The sequence below is a fragment of the Ostrinia furnacalis genome, unplaced genomic scaffold (genome assembly GCF_004193835.3).
Source record: "Ostrinia furnacalis isolate ACB-3 unplaced genomic scaffold, ASM419383v2 OfSCF0526, whole genome shotgun sequence".
In the NCBI taxonomy this organism is placed as follows: Eukaryota; Metazoa; Arthropoda; class Insecta; order Lepidoptera; family Crambidae; genus Ostrinia; species Ostrinia furnacalis.
Window position 1 is genome coordinate 377,219 of NW_021130765.1, and position 22,441 is coordinate 399,659.

The window sequence follows — 22,441 nt, forward strand, 5'->3', positions numbered from 1 at the left end:
TATGAGACAGATTTCCGATACTTGAATGTATGGCCTGATAAGAGGACGATACGCAGTAGTTGATAGCAGGTAGGTACCGCTGGAATGATAACAACACCTGCGCAGTACCACTTTCGTTCAGTTAATAAGTATTCCAATGATAAAAATACAAACGAATCTGCCTAATAATATCTGTGCTAGATATTTTGCCGATCGATTTGAGGTGAAATTGACGTGAATCACACGACAGGAGCCTCGAGAGATAAATCCGCTTGTTTTCCTTATCAAGATTAATGCACAGCGATAAAAATATCTAAAGCTAAAACTATACGTTGTTAACATTTGAGCGAGAACGCTCGGCTCGCTCCGCACGGTGAAACAATAAAATCAAAATGCTATCGAAAATATTTACAACAGTGAAATACACGTTAGTGACAATAAATTTTCTGTTTCTGGTAAGTCGTTTGTGTAGTGTGCGTTTGAGTTTCATATATGGCGGTTTAGTCATGTGGCTGTGACGGTGTTTTCAGATAACAGGCATCATTATACTCGCCGTTGGCAGTTCAGTACAAAGTGCTTACAATGGATACCACGAGCTGCTGTCTGAGAGATTCTTCTCTCTGCCTGCTTTCTGCATCGCGACAGGAGTCATCATATTCATCATCGCCTTCTTCGGATTCTATGGCGCCTTCAAAGAGAACTACCTGATGATCATGGCGGTAAGTCAGTTATGAAAAGTATTTGCTTTGGCATGAAAACTATTCTGATTCGATTCGGTCCCAGACACCGTCCTATTTATGTCTTTGACGAAATGTCAGTTATCTATTTTAAATAATTGTAGGTACACTTACTATTTGTTCTGTTATCAAATGATAAAGCAATGTGGCAAATTAGTATCTCCGTTTTGATCTAATGAGAATTATTGTTGCAGAGTGTTTTCATGAAAGTGTTCTGATGACACAGACCGGTGATATGATAAGCTAGTAAAAAATATTGATAGGGTTCCAAACATGATACCTAATGTCTATAGACACTGCGGCATCTTGCATTGCAATAATTAGACTAGGTACTTAGATACCTATTAAAAATACATCATATTTTAAATATTTTCGCAACTCTAGCATAACTAACCGCATGTAGTTACGATCACACGTTAGTTTAATCGTTTGTAGGCCACTGTATCTTAGTAGGACCAATACAAATAGCTCTCATTGACCGTCATGCAAACTGCAAGATATTTCCGTCTCTAGAACGTACTAGGAGTTACTAATACTACTACTTAGGTACCCAAGATAAAGGAAAACTAAATTAAAATATCAGAAATCAAACAATATTCCTAAATCTAGAGTCTTAAGATAAAAATGACGAAATAATGATCTTCCTTATTATGTAAACTGTTGACCTTTACATGATCGTAAACATGCTCTTTTAAAACTTTGACGTAACATACAGTTTAGTACACAGTAAACAGAAACAGATTTTCCCATAATTTTAGCGTTTATGAGTATTGTAAGTCATGCAAAGTACTGCACATACTCGACTAGACATATATCTACTATCACGTTTTCATATTTAAAAACAAGACTATAAAACCATGACTTGTGTCCTTGCATTAGTTTTATTTTAAACAACCTGTATGGAATTTGCATTCACGTTCTCGAGAATGCAAATTCTTGTTAACCCTTAATTTGGCAGACTCATTATTTATCAAAAAATAAAAATACATCGTCGGATTTATGTTCTTAGGGTTATTTATAGGTCAGAAAAAAATATATAAAAAATCGGAACTTCACCAAATAGAAAAAAAACAATGTTCATCCCGATGAACACTGCCAAATATATGGAGAATTTTAACTGTTCATTGGGGTGAACATTGCCAATTTAGGGTAGCGGCATTAAATTAAAACAATATTCATATAAAAAGTAAAATTTATATTATTAAACGCTTTTTGGTGCACAAAATAGTAAGAAAGTAACTATTACCATACAATTTTGTGCGATCGTTGAGGTAAAACAATGTTTAATGTTTTTAAAGAAAAAAATCATATTTTTTTGTTCATGTAACTTAAAAGTGGACAAGTCGCACTAAATAATAAAAAAACAGCTCCCACATTTATAAAATATATTCTTCAGGGTTTAAATAAAAAAGTAAAAATTATTTTAATCAAAAATATTCATTGGAACTACAAACTTTGAATCTACAAACAACCGCTAAATTAAAATATGCATATATTTTGCATGAAAATTTAGAAAACAATTATGTCCACTTTTACCAATAACAAAACATTATTCTGATATTACATTTAATGCAATATACAGTATTAAGCTGCCAACATCCCAAACAAAATAAAAAATTACTCTAAATAAAGAAATTAGTCCGCTGGAATAAAATTAAGCAAAAATAAACGTTTCATAGCCTATTTGACAACGTTCACTGGGATGAACAATCAAAGATTATTAGTAATTTGGCAATGTTCACTGGGATGAACACTCGACTTTGACCTGGTATAACATGGCTTATTTATAAAATGAGCATTGTAAATCAATCAAGTTATTAAGCATGAACACTATGCAATACGTTAAAACCACTGTCATTACTCAATTATAATAAAAAATATGTAAAGCTTGAATAAACACCTTGACACTAAAGCCTGGTCTTCGCTATGGCCGGCATTTTGGCTAAAATTAACACTTTCAGACTGTGACTAAGCACATAAAAATATTTTTCTACCAAAACTTAAGTATATTTTCTAGTGAAAAAAAAAACTTACTAGAATTTAAGACGTATGCACTCGGCATATTATTTTTTTCAATTGAATGTTCATCCCAGTGAACAAAATCAAATGAAGGGTTAATTTGAGGAAATTAAGTTCAAAATTTAGTTTTTTCTAAATTTCAACATCCAACGTATTCGAATACATTAAAACAAGTTCCATTTTTGTTTTATGTACTGAACAAAATTGAGAAGATCATAGGAATATCAACTTTAAACAGGAAATTAAAGTACCTAGACTCTATTTTCTGCTTCGCCCAAAGCTTGAGTGAGAATGAATGCCCCAAAGACGAAGTAAAAATTTGAAAAAACGTTTTCATTTATCTAGTCTTTAAATATTTAGCAGTATAACACGTGATCCATGCGTGCTTAAATTTGCGTGGATTTACAAAAAATATTCCGTTAGCTCTTACGAAACTACGACTAAAATTATCTTTATAGAGCTTTAAAGAGTTACATTTTCAACAAAAACTAATGATGGTTTTAAATTACCCAGTTCGCCGGAGCAATGGTGTGCATGTTCATATTCCAACTGTCGGCGTGCATCGCCGGGTATGCTCTGAAGGGCAACGCGGAGGCGCTGGTGCAGAAACAGCTGTACGAGACCATGCAGCTGTATACGCACGATGTGGTGGTCACCAGGCTGTGGGACGAGGTCCAGGAAGACGTGAGTATTCGCCATGTTCCTATTCAAATTCTATGTGATCCCTGGTAGCAACATAGAGGCGGTGTATACAGCTGTTCGAGACCATGCAGCTGTATACGCACGATACGGTGGTCACCAGGCTGTGGGACGAGGTCTAGGAAGACGTGAGTATTCGCCACGTTCCTATTCCAATTCGAGGCTGTAGAAGTAGCTGTTCGAGACCATGCGGCTCTATACACACGACGTGGTCGCCAGGATTTAAGACAAGGTCCACGAAGACGTGAGTATTAAGAGTTTGCCGGAGAGTCTTTGATTTGATCCTATGTCAAGAGGATGTGATGTCAAGAGCAATAAAAGGCTGTAGAAGCGAGTTCGAGATCATGCAGCTTTATACGCACGACTTGGTGGTCAACTGGTCACCAGGCTGTGGGACGAGGTTCAGAATGACGCGAGTATCGGGAGCTCGCCGGGAGTGGCCTTGTTCCTATTTCAAGTAGACGTGATCCCTGGTATGAGCTCAAGAGCAAAAGGAGGTTGTAGAAACAGCTGTTCAAGACATTTAGCTCTACACGCATAAAGTAGTGGTCACCAGGCTGTGGGACGAGACCCAGGAAGACGTGAGTATTGAGAGTTCGCCGGGGAGAGGCTTTGATCCTATTCCAAGAGGACGTGATGCCTGGTATGAGCTCAAGAGCAACATAGAGGCGGTAGAAGCAACTGTTTAAGAACATGCAGCTCTACACGCATAAAGTGGTGGTCACCAGGCTGTGGGACGAGGTCCAGGAAGACGTGGTATTGGAAGTATGATGGAGTGTGGCCATGTTCTTATTCCAAGAGGACGTGACACCTGGTGGGAGCTCAAGAGCGACACAGAGACGGTAGAAGCAGCTGTTTAAGTCCATGCAGCTCTATTCGTATGACGTGGTGGTCATCAGGCTGTGGGACGAGATCCAGGAAGACGTGAGTATTGGGAGTTTGCCGGAAAGTGGCTTGTTCCTATCCCAAGTCGACGTGATGCCTGGTAGGGGCTCAAGAGCAATAAGAAGGCTGTAGAAGCAGCTGTTTAAGAACATGCAGCTCTACACGCATAAAGTGGTGGTCACCCGGTTTTGGGACGAGGTCCAGGAAGATGTGAGTATTGGAAGTATGATGGAGAGTGGCCATGTTCTTATTCCAAGACGACGCGATACCTGGTATGATCGCAAGAGCAACATAGAGGCGGTAGAAGCAACTGTTTAAGAACATGCAGCTCTACACGCATAAAGTGGTGGTCACCCGGTTTTGGGACAAAGTCCAGGAAGACGTGAGTATTCGCCATGTTCCTATTCCAATTCAGCTCAAGAGCAATAAGAAGACTATATAAGCAGCTGTTCGAGACCATGCAGCTGCACACGCACGACTTGGTCCAGAATGACGTGACTGTGAAAGCGCTTTTTAAAAGCCTACTTATAAAACACAATAAAAAAATAATCTAAAAAAATAAAAAACTAATTGGGTAACATAAATACATGCACATGCCGTATCTTCCAACACGGAAATTTTTAAACACGACGATAATTATATTTTCGTATTATCTTAAGTACTTACCTACTTTTACTCCAACTCTTCTTTTCCACATGTTTCAGTTCTCATGTTGCGGTGTGAACAATGCAAGCGACTGGCTCGCACCGCTTGGGACCGCGAATACGGACCAGGGGCTTCCCCTCAGCTGTTGTCAGTTCCCCTTCGGGACCATCACGGTTTTCAACTGCACTATGGCGACTCCCGCGCCGACGCTCCGCACCGAAGGCTGCTCAACTGCCTTCGGCGCGTGGGTGCAGTCCCATGCTGGTTCTATAGGCCTTGCTGGCATCTTTTTGGTCCTTTTACAGGTGGGTCTGGGGATAGAAAGTTTTTTGGTTGAATTAAAAACACAATCTATACTTACTAATATTGTAAAGCTGAAGAGTTTCTTTGTTCGCTTGAACGTGATAGTCTCAGGACAGGAACTATGAAATATTATTTTTTATGTTGGATAGCCCATTTATCCAGGAAGGCTCTAGGCTATACAATGTGTCCGGGTATGTAGTGATCAAACTCTAAGGGCGCCCTTAAAGTTTGACCACTACATGACCGGACACACTGTATAACATCACCCTATAGGTAATAAGGGTGGAATAGTAAAGAAAAATGTTGCAATAACCGGAAACGGTTTATTCAAACTATGTTCACGCGTACAAAGTCGCAGGAACAGCTAGTATTTTGGCCTACTTTATGCTTTTGATCCAATGATTTTTACTTCTTTTACCATGCAGCGGTACACTTGAAACTTGCAACACTAAGATCTGGGAGTGCTGAATTGGAAATCGCCCTAAAATTATATTTCGTAATATTTCCAGAGAATCAGGTTGAGCTAGCAATTCCTAATCTAACTGAGAACAAAAGTTCGAGTTCCCTAACATCCTTGGACTTTGGTAGACGATAGAGTTGCTGTGCACCACTACTTGAAATCAAAATTAACATAAAAATATTATTTTTCAGGCATTAGCGGTGGTTGGAGCTGTATGGCTAGCCAAGATGTCAAGGGAGGAGCATGGAGCATATCCTTGAAGAGTGGGAGAGAAGCATTTAGACGTTACTTAATTTATCTTTGTACGTGTATAGTGTAAGAATATTGTTATGATGTACGAGGAATAAAGTCCTGAATATGTTGTGTTCAAATTAATTCGTACTATTTAAAAGGCATGATACTGACTTTCTGGCCACTGCTCTATTTTGGTCGTCATTCACGAAAAACTCGGTTTATATTAGTAGTAAGATCCAAATATCATAATAGAATTAGTTAGGCCTCTCATTCCGGTGGACCGATGACCTAGTAAGGTTAAGGCTTAAAAGCGAGATGACCCGCTTACTATGCTGTGGCCTAATTTTAATATTGAATCGGTTGATTACAATCTGAGGTGGGTGGTATTGCCCAAGCGTTTTTTCTAGTAGGACTTCTAGAGGCTAATAATGGCTAATGGTGACTTAGTAGCTGTTTAAAAACGTTTGATATGTATTTGGGGGCGTCCATAAATTACGTGAGACAATTTTGGCTATTTTTCAACCCCCCCGCCCCCCTTGGTGAGATTTGGTGAGATTTTGCCTGACCCCCTCCCCCACCCCCAAATCTCACGTGATATTAAAAAAAATCCGAAATTTAATAGTTTTGGAGTAATATAACTGAGAAACATTTTTTTGTGTGCTTTAACGTTGTCGCTAACGAGTGCATCAAAAAGATCTATAAAGTTAAAGATTTTAGTTCTTGAAAGTATCTGCTAGGGACGCTGTACAATCATCATACATTTAATGTATGTCATTTTTTACACAGTCGCTAGCGGATGACGATTGTGTAAAGTCGCACTAAGCCCACTGATTACGAATAGATCCAGGAAAACACATGTAGTGACAGCGGTTAGTACTAGGGTCACATTGTTTTTTTATAGAAGTACCTAGTCTAATTGTTCCTTTCTACAAAATCACTAATAATCTGGCAAAATCGATTTTGATAAAAAAAGAACTTGTTTTATAATTTTCTTAATTTCGTCATTTATTCTGCATTTTAGTATTCACACATGCAGACGGAAGCATTTTTAGTTTTATTTGTTTAGACTGTATAGAAGGGGGCGTCCATAAATTACGTGAGACAATTTTGGCTATTTTTCAACCCCCCCGCCCCCCTTGGTGAGATTTGGTGAGATTTTGCCTGACCCCCTCCCCCACCCCCAAATCTCACGTGATATTAAAAAAAATCCGAAATTTAATAGTTTTGGAGTAATATAACTGAGAAACATTTTTTTGTGTGCTTTAACGTTGTCGCTAACGAGTGCATCAAAAAGATCTATAAAGTTAAAGATTTTAGTTCTTGAAAGTATCTGCTAGGGACGCTGTACAATCATCATACATTTAATGTATGTCATTTTTTACACAGTCGCTAGCGGATGACGATTGTGTAAAGTCGCACTAAGCCCACTGATTACGAATAGATCCAGGAAAACACATGTAGTGACAGCGGTTAGTACTAGGGTCACATTGTTTTTTTATAGAAGTACCTAGTCTAATTGTTCCTTTCTACAAAATCACTAATAATCTGGCAAAATCGATTTTGATAAAAAAAGAACTTGTTTTATAATTTTCTTAATTTCGTCATTTATTCTGCATTTTAGTATTCACACATGCAGACGGAAGCATTTTTAGTTTTATTTGTTTAGACTGTATAGAAGAATAAAATGACATTATTATCATACAAATATCATTTTTTAGTCCTGACAAGGAACCCTTAATATAGTTTCGAATTTTCGATATGTCTGGCTGTCTGTCTGTCCGAGGCCGAGGTTTTGCTTGGAAACTATTGGCACTAGGGAGCTGTAATTTTGTAGAGGTATGTATATTAATCACGCCGACAAAACGGTAGAATAAAATTTTGAAAAAAAAAAAAAATTATGGTAGCTTCCCCTTCATGTAGTGGGGATGATTTTTTTTTCGTCTTCTACCCCATCGTGTGGGGTATCGTTGGATAGGTCTTTTAAAATGGCTTAGGGGTTTCTAAGACCATTTTTCGATTTAGGGATCCGTTTGTTAAATGTTAAAGTTTAAAGTGCCAATTTTTGTCCGAGTAGGGCGTTCCCCCCNCATGTAGTGACAGCGGTTAGTACTAGGGTCACATTGTTTTTTTATAGAAGTACCTAGTCTAATTGTTCCTTTCTACAAAATCACTAATAATCTGGCAAAATCGATTTTGATAAAAAAAGAACTTGTTTTATAATTTTCTTAATTTCGTCATTTATTCTGCATTTTAGTATTCACACATGCAGACGGAAGCATTTTTAGTTTTATTTGTTTAGACTGTATAGAAGAATAAAATGACATTATTATCATACAAATATCATTTTTTAGTCCTGACAAGGAACCCTTAATATAGTTTCGAATTTTCGATATGTCTGGCTGTCTGTCTGTCCGAGGCCGAGGTTTTGCTTGGAAACTATTGGCACTAGGGAGCTGTAATTTTGTAGAGGTATGTATATTAATCACGCCGACAAAACGGTAGAATAAAATTTTGAAAAAAAAAAAAAATTATGGTAGCTTCCCCTTCATGTAGTGGGGATGATTTTTTTTTCGTCTTCTACCCCATCGTGTGGGGTATCGTTGGATAGGTCTTTTAAAATGGCTTAGGGGTTTCTAAGACCATTTTTCGATTTAGGGATCCGTTTGTTAAATGTTAAAGTTTAAAGTGCCAATTTTTGTCCGAGTAGGGCGTTCCCCCCGCTAAAAACTAAACTGTTGGCTTGATAAATCTGGAAAAATTCAAGATTATAGTGCTTTTTATGAACTTTCAAGGAAAACTATAGCGGTTAAGATAGATCAGTTAGTTCAAGAGTAATAGTCGTTTTACTCATGTATTATAAAATTTCATTTCTAATAAAAAATCCTTAGAAGAAAATATTAAAAGTGACTTTAGATGAAGTAATTGCTTACTTCTGAAATATATTGTGATAACGACGGACAACTAAGGAACCCTACACTGCGCGTGGCACGACACGCACTTGGCCAATTTTTTTACTTAAGATTTAACCCAGTTTTCTGGCAAACTCTATTTCTCTATTTCTTGTGAAAAAAATACGTGATATTTCCCGAGACCCCCCCTCTCCCCCACGTGAGATTTGGTGAGGTTTTTGTTGACCCCCTCCCCCCCCTAAAAGCCTCACGTAATTTATGGACGCCCCCTTTAGAATACCTTTATGTACGCTTAGTGTGCAAATAAATATATGAATATGAACGCCACTTCATATCAGCAGTTCCCTAGTGAACAATATCAGTAGGCACCAGAAAAGTGTCAACGGAACGCTTCATGCGGGCAGCAATAAAGTATCATATAAAAAAGATGCGGTAGCATACTTACCTGTACCACGTAGTAGCCGATGACGTAGCCTGTTTGCCGAGGTGATTAGCGGCCATATGCGACTAATCGTGTAGTGTAGGAGGAAGCAATAGGCCCCCTTGCTCTGCGACAAACGTATTGACGTAGGACTCTAACGCCCGTATTGACAAACGATGCTTGCTTAAGTGAAGCAGCAAATCGAACGCACAGCGTTGAATAGAGCTCTGATTGGTTCGTGTGTCACCTAGTGCGTCCACGCGCACTATGAGACCTCATAGTAATGTTCGTGAATACGGGCTTATTTCTCCTTCTACGACTTCAGGGAAAAATTCATGCCACAAAGTGTCTGATCTTATTCTGGAAGGTTTTCGTGTCCGAAATAATCTTAATACCTAAATGTGGCAGAACTAAGTTCCCGAACTCTAGACAGTAAAGTTCTGTAATGATTTAACTTATCTGGGGAATGACCTAAAGAAATAAACGAATAAAGAAATGATTCGGATTTGTACATTTTCTAGTGAATATCGAGTGAACCTAATCCAGCGTCATAATTGGATTCGATCCTTTTGGTAGGCAATTCGTCAAATCATTCAAGCGTCTCCAATTCGATGAATTAGATTCGAATGACGGGAAACTTACACTCGAGTTACAACATGATTTTTAAACAGTAAAAATATTCTACATTTCTCTAGAACGTCATCATTTAGAACGATGTAGAGAGTCCAATCCACAAAATAAAGCGGCATACTAAGCTAGCCTACTGGTTCAGTTTCCACTGTGCTAATTGGCTGAAGGAAAATGAGTTTTCATGGCATTGAAACATTCAGTACGCGGGCGAACGTCGCGAGCGCCACTGTCGACATATCAAACCTTATCAGTTGATAAGGCCCCTCTAACCTGCTAACACCTGCCGCGCCAGTATTTTATATCGTGCTGTGAACGAAACATTGGACAATGGCGGAAAATCTAGAAGTCGGAATGAGGTGCATCAAGTACATGTTGTTGTGTGTTACGGCGATTTTTGTGGTGAGTTCTAAGTGTCTATTTACGTGCTAAAGACCCTATTTGCTTGCGTTATCAAAGCTTTGTTTCGAGTAGATGATTCAAACTGATAAGGAGTATGTAGAAAAAAGTTACAATATTTTATTTTAAGTTATCAGAACCGACACAATGATGTCACTCACGGTGGAATGCTGTAACTGCGCCGCTTAGAAAATGTTTTGTAAAAGAACAATAGGTGGTATATCATAGATTATTTTGGTTCAGTAACACGTGATCTGCGTTTCAGAGATGGTTGTTGAAACATTGAAAAACCGTAAATTGTTATCTGTAATGTTGCTTGTGAAACTGTAAAGTTTCTTCAAAGTCAAAATACGTCTACCTACAAGTTTTTCTCGAATTTAAAAGAAGTTCTATCTAAGTAACTTCCAATTTCTTTTTTGGATTTCATGGTGTTTCAAGTTAAAGGTTGAACAATCCATTATGGTTATTGTTGTGCAAACATGACTTGTGAAAAGGTTATTCAAATATGTACGGCCTCACCCTAACCGCGGGGTGTCTAATGTAAAAACTAATCCTATTAGAATTTATGTCTGGATTTTTGTGACGCAATTTACACGTAACTAACGGATTTATGGACAAGAGTACATGACGATAAACATTGCGACATATTGTGTTGTATTTTGGTGCTAATATTGCAACAAAAAATGATTTCTTAGTCCGACTGTCCTTTAACAGTTCAAAACAAATGACGTCGGCAAATCCAGGTAAACAATGCACCTTATGCAGTTGCAATTGGTACTATTTTGCAGCAAAAATATAGAGTCTGATATGCTGTCGACTGCTGCTTCTTGATCTTGACATGTCTTGGAAATTATTATGATTATAGAAAATGATAAATTAGGGACTTTACATATCCACCTGCATTCTTAATCTCCGATTGGTTTCTCACTTTATGATTCATCAAAACATTCATGAGGAAAGAAGCATTTGTTTTCGACATTGATTCGATATAGTCACATGCCTCTACCCATGTACAGACGACGGCACGTCAAGATACTTAAACACTGTGGGGTCTTGTGCAGTTGTAATAGAAGCGAATTTGCAACAAAAATGGGTAGTTCGATGTGATGTCTACCTATTCGGGGCTGTGTTTAGGGATTTAGCGAAGCAAATATTATGTAGGTATACTTATTAGGACCTATATAAAGGGATGTGCCTAATAGACGACAAATTGCAAGTTCAGATAACTAGAAAATTAGTTACCAGATATGAGAAGCCTTTATTATTACTATAGAACCACATTCTGCACTTAACCATTTATTTATTATTGTTTGCTAGTTCAATAACAGGCTAACAGCGTCAAGGAAAATGCTGTTGGTTGGATGCCAATAAAACATAATAATTAACATGGATATACAGGGTTATTGATAGCTCCACCACATTTATAAGGACAATAATTTGTAAACATAGAAGGGATTTATAGTCATAAGCAGGCAAATCCCTGCAACAGTGTGGCAGTATAATCATTTTTTAATTTCATTGAATTGAATTTTTACAACCAGTAAAAAGATTAAGAAAACTCATAATATAAATGTTTCGTAAGAAAAAAAAAGTAGTTTTAACTCCTAAAAGGCGATTAAATCTTTCAGTGAGGCATTACGCGGGCAATGCCGCAGGCAAAAGCTAGGTATGCCATAAATACTTTTCCGAGTGTTTATAGTTTGATTGTACACAACTATGGAAAACTACGTCATATATGCGAGCTAAGCTGAACTAACTTATGTAGTTTATTTCTTGGTCTACGACCTGCTTTAGTCCCTGGTGGTTTCCAACAAAGCGGTGCAAGGCGGAGAAGTATCTGGCCGTCAACAGTTTCTATAGAATTTGACAGCGGCTGTGGCGTGACGTGGAGCGGAGCTGAGAAGTGGAATTGATGAAATCTGATTGGTTAATCAAAACATTTCTCTTCTTCACTTCGCTTCGTCTTGGTGGATACTGGGCCTTATGAAGTCGATGCCATACGAATCTTACTTATTTCACGCACGAGTAGTAAATGCTCGCGGCAAACTACGAGTATTCACACCTCAAGGCCGGCAATGGTCATTCGACCACTTCTGACCTTATTGATTTTCTCTTTATTTAGACACAAAACATAACAAACCAAACATGAAATTAAAGTGGCTGCTCATATTAACCTACGACAATGTATTTGGGCATGACAAACATTTAAAACTGAAGGTTTGCCCTAAAATACTGAAAGGAGAGTTAATTAAATGGCACGATATATTACGTTTACGTAATATTTGGGTGTATCCATTTTCATAACAATAAAAGAGTTATAGGTAGAATGCATTTTCTATAAGGGTACAAAACTACTGCGTCATCATAGTGAATATGACATGGACTGTGAGTTTTTCTTTAGTTTTTGTTAGAGCGTGCTAAAGAAAAACTCGTGGTTAAAGCAAAACTTAAGTGACACATTATAAAATTATATTTTTATGGTTAGCTCGTGAAAATAAACATAAAATGACATGGACTGTGTAGTTTCTTTAGCATGCTCTAGCACGTAGTTTTAAGGCTTTAAGCGAAAGATTTTAGTTTTAGATTTGTAGAGTTAGCTCGTGAAAATCTATACTTCCTATAATAAATCTGTAGAGAGGTCAATTCTGTACATGAAATATAATTTTCAAAATAACTATCAGGGGGTGATTAGTGATCGTTACTGATGCCAAAAATGCAACCAGTAAAATTTTTGTCTGTCTGTATGTTCCTTATAGAAACAAAAACTACTCGACTGATTTTAACGAAACTTGGTACAATTATTGGGCAGGTTATAGTATACCTACTTAGGAGCAAAGTAGTGAAGGGAAATTTTGGGAAAACGGGAGAAGTTACTCCTTTTTTTAAGCTTCGCTTGTGCAGCCTTGATGGTTAAATTTGGAAGGGACGTAGCTAAGGTACCGTAGAGGTGCACTAAGAAAGGAATTTCGAAATTCCCACGGGAACGGGAGTTAGCGGGAAAAACGTTTGTATGAAAAAATCTAAACCGCGTAAGATAGATGAAGGGGGTAAAACGGGATCACGCGTACGAAGTCGCAGGCGGCTAGTAATAAATAAGACTGAACAAATCAAATATAGGCTCGCTACTAAAATATTCTTATCGTATCGCGTTTTGTAAGCTCTTGTTTTGTGCAGGAAAATAAAAAGGAAAACATATAATTTTATTGCCAACTTTAAACCTATTTTTAAATAATGTCATCTGACAATACTTGTACAAGGACATAGTGTGGTTAATCAGCCTTTTAGGTAATGTTACCTCCGTATTAGTCGCGGCGTTCATGTCGCGAGCAAACTACACGTTTTGCGCGTCTGGATTCGCGCTAAATTAGTAAAACAACAAACAATTTAGAGTAGATTGGTTAGAGTTGTTGTTCTGACGCATGCACATAAACAAGATGTCGAATGTTTTTTTAACCGTGATGAAAAGAGACGATCAATAATATGGTGTTATTTTTACATAGACAAGTAATTGCTACTTCTATGTAGAGATATTAATATCGTACTATCATTACTATCAAACTAAGCTAATTTTCATGTGGTTGTCGCACTAATTCTAATGTTATATTCATCATCACCTCCGTGGGCACGACGATCTACGCCATCTACCAGGATGTGTCTTTCGTACTGGAGAACCTCTTCTTCTAAAGAGAAGAAGATTATATAGGGTGACTTTGTTATCAATATCCAATTTTTTTTAATAAGCTCGTTAGAACAATTTAACAATACAACTTTATCGTAATTATTTTTAACCGACTTCAAAAAAGGAGGAGGTTATATGTTCGACTGTATGTATTTTTTTTTTTTTCTATGTATGTTCACCGATTACTCCGTCAATTGTGGACCGATTTTCTAAATTCTTTTTTTGTTCGATAGGGTACACTTCTGAGGTGGTCCCATTGTCACCAAGTCAGGATCTGATGATGGGATCCTAGGGAAATCGAGGGCAACCCTCAAATTTTATAGGCACGTATATCGTTTTTCAAACTTTTTCTTAAGTTATTCAAGTATTTGCTCCTGGAAATCATCATCTCATATTGATGAGCTGATGATAGAAGGTTAAACTCCTTAATGCTTAGGAGTTGGAGGATAATTCTTTTAATTTTATAGATAAGCATAGTTTCTAAAGTTATTCAAGTGTTTACATCAGATATTCATCATCTCATCACGATGAACTGGTCATGGTAGGTACAACTCCTTAATGCTTAGGAGTTGGAGGATAATTCTTTAAATATTATAAGTACAAATAGACCAACAGTTGTATTCTTTCATGTTTTTAAGGTGGACTGATGGTTTAAGGTCTTTGTAGGTTTCCTATATGGTAACCTGTATTTTGTAGGGAATATTATTTTACACTAGACATGAAGAATATGGTCTTAATGTACTGCCTACCTTCAGTGGTAACATCAAGGTAATAATTAGTTAACTAAAAAGCGTGAAATAAGTAAAATTTTATAAAAAAAAATAAAACCGACTCCAAAAAACCTACACTAAAAAGTAGAAAAATAATTACTAATTACCTACTTATTCATTAGGACGAATTAATATTTATGTAGGTATACCATGATTGATACTTTTGGAGTCGGTGCAGACAAACTTTACATGTTTCATAATCTTGGCACCGACTCCAGAAGTATCAATCATGGTATACCTACATAAATATTAATTCGTCCTAATGAATAAGTAGGTAATTAGTAATTATTTTTCTACTTTTTAGTGTAGGTTTTTTGGAGTCGGTTTTATTTTTTTTTATCCTTAATGCTTAGGAGTTGGAGGATAATTCTTTAAATATTATAAGTACAAATAGACCAACAGTTGTATTCTTTCATGTTTTTAAGGTGGGCTGACGGTTTAAGGTCTTTGTAGGTTTCCTATATGGTAACCTGTATTTTGTAGGGAATATTATTTTACACTAGACATGAAGAATATGGTCTTAATGTACTGCCTACCTTCAGTGGTAACATCAAGGTAATAATTAGTTAACTAAAAAGCGTGAAATAAGTAAAATTTTATAAAAAAAAATAAAACCGACTCCAAAAAACCTACACTAAAAAGTAGAAAAATAATTACTAATTACCTACTTATTCATTAGGACGAATTAATATTTATGTAGGTATACCATGATTGATACTTTTGGAGTCGGTGCAGACAAACTTTACATGTTTCATAATCTTGGCACCGACTCCAGAAGTATCAATCATGGTATACCTACATAAATATTAATTCGTCCTAATGAATAAGTAGGTAATTAGTAATTATTTTTCTACTTTTTAGTGTAGGTTTTTTGGAGTCGGTTTTATTTTTTTTTATAATTAATTGTGGTATTTTTCGCAAAAAAAAATTATGAAAGTCTAATTCGCGGGTGCACATATCTTAAGTTTTAAAGGTTATTGCTTATTTTTGCTCACCATTATGTCTATTAAGCTTTGCAGTTAACTGTGTGTACATTTTTTTCCATGAACGAAGCAAATTTACCACGTGAGTCAATTTGGAAACCGCGCGCAGCGGATGAAAATAATTAAATATGGAGAATAAAGTTTTGTTTTCTTTACGTAAATCAATTTAGTTACTGATTCTGAGTCGATCCTGAAAATTTGGATACTGATACAAAAATCACACTGTATATTGAAAGTCCAATCCCAATAATACATATAATGTAAACTACTCTACTTTAAACACTTACATAGCACTTGTCCATATTTCACAGCTGACGTCAGCGCTGATCATCTCCGTGGGCACGACGATCTACGCCATCTACCAGGATGTGTCTTTCGTACTGGAGAACCTGTTCTTCTCTTTTCCAATCTCAATAATATGTAAACTACTATCTGTTTAAAATACTTACATAGCACTTGTCCAAATTCCGCAGCTGACGTCAGCGCTGATCATCTCAGTGGGCACGACGATCTACGCCATCTACCAGGATGTGTCTTTCGTGCTAGAAGACCACTTATTCTCCTTTTCAATCCCAATTATGTAAACTAATATTTACTTAAAACACTAACATAGCACTTGTCCAAATTCCGCAGCTGACGTCAGCGCTGATCATCTCCGTGTGCACGACGATCTACGCCATCTACCAGGATGTGTCTTTCGTGCTCGAAGACCACTTATTCTCCTTTCCAATCCCTATAATATAAACTACTATTTAAAACACTTACATAGCACTTGTCCATATTCCGCAGCTGACGTCAGCGCTGATCATCTCTGTGGGCACGAAGATCTACGCCATCTACCAGGATGTGTCTTTCGTGCTCGAAGACCACTTCTTCTCCTTTCCAATCTCAATAATATGTAAACTACTATCTGCTTAAAACACTTACATAGCACTTGTCCAAATACCGCAGCTGACGTCAGCGCTGATCATCTCAGTGGGCACGACGATCCACGCCATCTACCAGGATGTGTCTTTCGTGCTTGAAGACCACTTCTTCTCTTTTCCAATCCCAATAATAATATGTAAACTACTATCTGCTTAAAACACTTACATAGCACTTGTCCAAATTCCGCAGCTGACGTCAGCGCTGATCATCTCAGTGGGCACGACGATCTACGCCATCTACCAGGATGTGTCTTTCGTGCTGGAAGACCACTTCTTCTCCTTTCCAATCCCAATAATATGTAAACTACTCTACTTTACTTACATAACACTTGTCCAAATTCCGCAGCTGACGTCAGCGCTGATCATCCGTGGGCACGACGATCTACGCCATCTACCAGGATGTGTCTTTCGTACTGGAGAACCTCTTCTTCTCTTTTCAAATCCTAATAATATGTAAACTACTATTTACTTACATAGCACTTGTCCATATTCCGCAGCTGACGTCAGCGCTGATCATCTCCGTGGGCACGACGATCTACGCCATCTACCAGGATGTGTCTTTCGTACTGGAGAACCTGTTCTTCTCTTTTCCAATCTCAATAATATGTAAACTACTATCTGTTTAAAATACTTACATAGCACTTGTCCAAATTCCGCAGCTGACGTCAGCGCTGATCATCTCAGTGGGCACGACGATCTACGCCATCTACCAGGATGTGTCTTTCGTGCTAGAAGACCACTTATTCTCCTTTTCAATCCCAATTATGTAAACTAATATTTACTTAAAACACTAACATAGCACTTGTCCAAATTCCGCAGCTGACGTCAGCGCTGATCATCTCCGTGTGCACGACGATCTACGCCATCTACCAGGATGTGTCTTTCGTGCTGGAAGACCACTTCTTCTCCTTTCCAATCCCAATAATATGTAAACTACTCTACTTTACTTACATAACACTTGTCCAAATTCCGCAGCTGACGTCAGCGCTGATCATCCGTGGGCACGACGATCTACGCCATCTACCAGGATGTGTCTTTCGTACTGGAGAACCTCTTCTTCTCTTTTCAAATCCTAATAATATGTAAACTACTATTTACTTACATAGCACTTGTCCATATTCCGCAGCTGACGTCAGCGCTGATCATCTCCGTGGGCACGACGATCTACGCCATCTACCAGGATGTGTCGTTCGTGCTTGAAGACCACTTCTTCTCGCCGGCCGCCTTCGTCATCGCCATCGGGGTCATCATGCTCTTCGTGTCTCTCTTCGGATGCATCGGAGCCCTGAAGGAGAGCACGTGCTTGGTCAACATTGTAAGTTTGATGGAATGATAGAGATTTTAAACTTATGTAAATGATGCTCGAAACTCGATTCAAATTCAAGCATAGACTTCGACTGTGATTGGTCGAGGTTGATGTAGGGCATTGTAGGGCAATCGTTTTGAATTTAGTACTCTCGTACAGTAGCAGGAATGTGGGATATAGATCGCTATCAACCAGCCAAACTGGATTCACCAAAGTTGCATTATTAATTGTTCTTTGTTTGATATAGCGATAATATTAATTTCAATTATTAAACTAATTAATGTACTCCATCGCATTGGGAAACCTGTGATATCAGATATAATAATTGTTGAATAAATAAATCCTTTTGGGGATCCTATGTTCAGCAGTGGACGTCCTGTGGCTGAAATATTGATGATGATGAGACAGTACACAAAATGTTTGCATCTCCATATTAAAGTGACCTCGTGTCCAGTTCGCAGTGATCCTGACTCTAGTCCTCGTGCTGGAGGTAGCAGCAGCCATTGCTGCCTACAGCCTGCGCAGCCAGATCTCCGGCATGTTAAACGAGAACCTGCGCGCGAGCATGCCCGACTACTACAAGGACCCCATGGTGCAGGAGTACTTCGACTTCATGCAGTCTAGGGTAAGTTTCCTAAGGAGTAAATGCTTCTATTGTGAAGCCTGTGAATGATGTCAAACGCCAGGCGACAATTCGAGGTTCTATGCGAGGAACGCGGGTTCGAACCTCGTCATCCGCTGGACTATTCATTAGTAGCACAAGCGTATTTAGATTACGACGAGAGGGGTTAACGGGACTATAAGCAATTTGTATAAAATAAAACTGTCGACCGAGAACGGAGGAGAACTTCTAGATAGAAATAGGTAAAAGATGTTATCTACAAATTCAAAGCAAATATTCTCGAGATGACAAAAGCGAAAAAACAAAATGGAAATCAGGTTATTGAGCGACTGATAAAAAAAGGATTCTATTGCTTTAGATTGCTGTTATAACGCATATAAATATAAAATACAGGGATAAATAAATAAATATAAAATTGTAAATATTCCTTTAAATCTGACGATTTCAGATGAACTGCTGCGGTATCGAATCTTACCTCGATTGGGGCGATGTGAAGCCTCCAAGCGTGGCCACCGGTATCACCTACGGCAACCTGACCGTGCCGTCTTCGTGCTGCGCTGAGACCAGGATCGAAATGCTGGCTGAAATGGAAGTGGAAGAGTGCACTAAGATGTACTCCAATGGCTGCATGCCCAGAGTGTTCTATTTGGTCTACCAAAGCGCTGGTCTCCTGGGCGCTGGAGCTCTGACTATTGCTTTCATTCAGGTTAGTATTGGTTTGGATTCAATTTAGTTTGTTTCATGGGCAGAATGACTAAACGAATGATCAAATGATGCTGATTCATTAATTACCACAGCTCATGATGTATTTCCGCACTCCTAAAAACATTGATAGTATTTTTCATTGTTATTCGTTACTATGTTAATTACTATTCCATGATTGATATGCCGTTGTCTTCTTGTGTAAAGACATAATAACTATGAGTTAATTTATTACTTTTTGATTGATTTATTTATTGTTTAGAGGGATCTTTTTATTGCTGTAGCGTTGTTCCTTTAAGGGCTGATTTTTCAATGGCCAGATAACTTTTAACTGAAGAATAAGTTTAAACATTGACAGTTGCAGTATGGGAAATAAGTCAAAATGACAAGTTCATTCTTCAGTTAAAAGTTAACCGACTATTGAAAAATCAGCCCTAAATCAAGCGATTTATGACAATCTGCTACAATACGAGTGCCGTTTTGTTTAAGGTTTTGTATAAGCTCCAAGCTTTTACCACATTACCCAGGGTAATTTACCCTCAATTTCTTTCTTCCCCAGATCATCGGCATCGTCTTTTCCTTCTCCCTGGCCAGTGCCATCCGCAAAGCGAAGAACGACCGCGAGCGCAGGCGCTGGGAGATCCAGGAGCGCGTGATCAATGCGTACACGTCACTGAACCCTAACGACGAGAAGCAGCCACAAATAGTCTACGTACCCTTCCAGGGACAGACCGTAGCTTAAATGTCAGCAGCAATCATACGTGGAGGGAGCATTACAAAAGGACGCCCGGAAGTCAATTGAGAGTTCAGACCCTCGTAGTAGAACGCCTAAATCTATGCTTGAGACTGAATCGACTTTTGGGCGTCGTTCTGTAATATGGGCTCTTATTATGAAACAAAAATCGAGACTCGATCCTGATTAAAAAATTCAAGTCTTACCTAATTGGACATTCAAAATTAATTGAAATAATCATGATTACTTATGCTTAATTTTATTTGAATCAAGTTTTGAGTGTGATTTCATTTCATAATATTTTGGGCCGTAAAAGAGAATTCACGTTATGATTCAGCGAAAAATAAGATTTGACATTCCATTATTATTTAGGTTGTATTTTAAATAAATGCCATAGTTATAAATTCATATTTTAAATAGTTGCAAATGCTAGTTGTTTCAGTAAGACAATACTTGTTTTGTTGTTTTATTTTATTTCACAATCCTATTACATTTCGGGATGCATTTCAGGTATACTTTTTAGTGTTACTTTCTCTAACCATATCAGTTTACTACATAAGATAAAACCAAAATTAATTTAAAACATTAGAATATAATATTAAACCGTTACTAAAGTAAATAAGTGTATGTACTTATATAAAATAATAAATATCACAGTTTCAACTACGAATGACTGGTCAATTATAGTAATGAACTGTTTTATATGAATCTAGTATTAATATAATAAATATATTTTATTGAATAAATTTTATTTACACTTTAAATGTGTTTCAATTGGGTAAACTATACATATTTTAAAAAGAGTTATATGAGTAGGTATAAATCATCAACTCGTTGCGAAGTGCCTAAATGGTAGAGTTTAAGGTAATTATGATTACTTAATCAATATAAATTAAACACACTCAGTTTCTATAAAAAGACAAACAACACCTGCATCAATAAAGGCTAAATCTCGAAAACATACATAAGTAATAAGTAGTCGATAACCTCGAGCTGCCTGAATAAAAAGCAATAGCGGCCCAGATTTGTACGAATAAGGACGCAATTTTACTTTCATTGAGGACACTGACATAATACGTATATCATGAAATTCTAATTTAGTATGTAGGCCCTTTTCAGGGTAGGCACATACACTTTATTCAAGTCTGTTCTAGCTAAGATTTGCTTCCAGTGGAATCCGTTGTGGTTGACTGGCAGATAATGCCACCTGGCATTAAGTCCGCCACTGTACAGTTGTATGTGCAAAAGTGTAAATAAATAAATAAAATCCGAAACCGCAAGTCACAGGCTACAAAAAAGCAGTGTTGGTTAGCAATGTACAGTCTGATACGCTTGCTAGGTTTTTTAGAGTGGATTCGACCAAACAAGAGTAAATATTAATCTCAGAATAAATCGTCAGCTTTGACATATTTCCCATAATGAAACTCTCAATGTGCCAGTTATACCAGAAGTTATTCTTGGATAAAAATTTGGTCGAATCGGGCCTTAGCTAGCTTTCTAAGAATCCTAGCCTGGTTAATGTAAAAGTTTTGGTTAATAATCAAAGTCTAGAAGTAAGCATTCCAGCGTAAGAAATCTTCCACAGTGTAGAATAGATAGATGCACATGTCTACAGTGGTAGTCTACACACACTAATGAATAGCATATGGTAGAGCAGAGTGGTTAGTCGTGAACTAAGTATCCTGAAGGGAGAAATGAAATGGGGAGATGATGAGTTGTTGCTCCTACATTTTACATGAACAATAATGCTTTACGTACCACATTTGACAAGTAACATGCTGATAGTCGTATCGCTGCACGAGGATTGGTGTTAGATAAGTGCTAATAAATTAACGTCCTTCCGCAAAAATATCGTTTTGAATATCATCAATATCTTTATTGCATTCCATGTTGTACCTACATAATTTGGAAAAATGGAAAATGCTAATACACAATAAGTAGGTAAATGTTTGCACACAATCGTGCTCTCCATTGTACTCTGGCATCTTGTGACATGAAAACACTTAACAGAAACAGCAATTTCTTACATAAGAGAAATACTTACAGGAACATCAAGAAAGATATTAGATGTGTGGAGAAATATAATATGCGTATGAGATACTTTCTTAGATGAAGGCGACCAAGCAAAAACAACGTTTAAAAACGTACCGAAGTATACAAAAGAAAAGAAAAGAATAAAGTCAAATGATGATAAGGGTGAAAGAAAGGTAGGAAACTTCTCAAAAGGTAAGAATAGGGGACTGCTGATGATACACATAGAGCCACAACATACCACACGCTGCACACCATACTTAACTGAACCAAGAACCATGTACTTTTGCATAAGATTCAGGTGAATCACCGGGTCTTAGATTACCTATTAAGTAGGTACCGAATGATAAGATACTCAAAAATTCGACTTTT

General features: G+C 37.5%; 2 protein-coding genes across 3 annotated transcripts; both read left to right on the forward strand.

The window, feature by feature from the left end:
- The first annotated feature begins 123 nt into the window (after positions 1 to 123).
- LOC114366077 (CD63 antigen) lies at positions 124 to 6,102 on the forward strand. Its single transcript, XM_028322859.1, has 5 exons — positions 124 to 434; positions 510 to 698; positions 3,249 to 3,419; positions 5,024 to 5,269; positions 5,919 to 6,102. The coding sequence occupies exons 1-5, from the start codon at positions 372 to 374 to the stop codon at positions 5,985 to 5,987; spliced, it is 738 nt and encodes a 245-aa protein (XP_028178660.1). The 5' UTR covers positions 124 to 371; the 3' UTR covers positions 5,988 to 6,102.
- A 4,014-nt stretch (positions 6,103 to 10,116) lies between these two features.
- Positions 10,117 to 20,648, forward strand: LOC114366062 (CD63 antigen). Of its 2 annotated transcripts, XR_003657003.1 has the most exons (6): positions 10,117 to 10,320; positions 17,802 to 17,990; positions 18,436 to 18,606; positions 19,052 to 19,309; positions 19,865 to 20,183; positions 20,319 to 20,648. XR_003657003.1 is itself a non-coding variant. In XM_028322830.1 (5 exons), the coding sequence occupies exons 1-5, from the start codon at positions 10,249 to 10,251 to the stop codon at positions 20,045 to 20,047; spliced, it is 873 nt and encodes a 290-aa protein (XP_028178631.1). In that variant the 5' UTR covers positions 10,117 to 10,248; the 3' UTR covers positions 20,048 to 20,647. The 2 variants fall into 2 exon arrangements, 1 of the variants encoding a protein (XP_028178631.1); XM_028322830.1 differs by having other exon boundaries at positions 19,865 to 20,647.
- Positions 20,649 to 22,441: the final 1,793 nt, after the last annotated feature.

Coding starts and splice junctions, on each gene's coding strand:
- LOC114366062 (XM_028322830.1), top strand. CDS start 10,249: ATGGCGGAAAATCTAGAAGTCGGAATGAGGTGCATCAAGTACATGTTG. Junction 17,991..18,435: donor GCACGTGCTTGGTCAACATT/GTAAGTTTGATG, acceptor CCTCGTGTCCAG/TTCGCAGTGATCCTGACTCT. Junction 19,310..19,864: donor TGACTATTGCTTTCATTCAG/GTTAGTATTGGT, acceptor TTTCTTCCCCAG/ATCATCGGCATCGTCTTTTC.
- LOC114366077 (XM_028322859.1), top strand. CDS start 372: ATGCTATCGAAAATATTTACAACAGTGAAATACACGTTAGTGACAATA. Junction 435..509: donor CAATAAATTTTCTGTTTCTG/GTAAGTCGTTTG, acceptor CGGTGTTTTCAG/ATAACAGGCATCATTATACT. Junction 3,420..5,023: donor GGGACGAGGTCCAGGAAGAC/GTGAGTATTCGC, acceptor CACATGTTTCAG/TTCTCATGTTGCGGTGTGAA.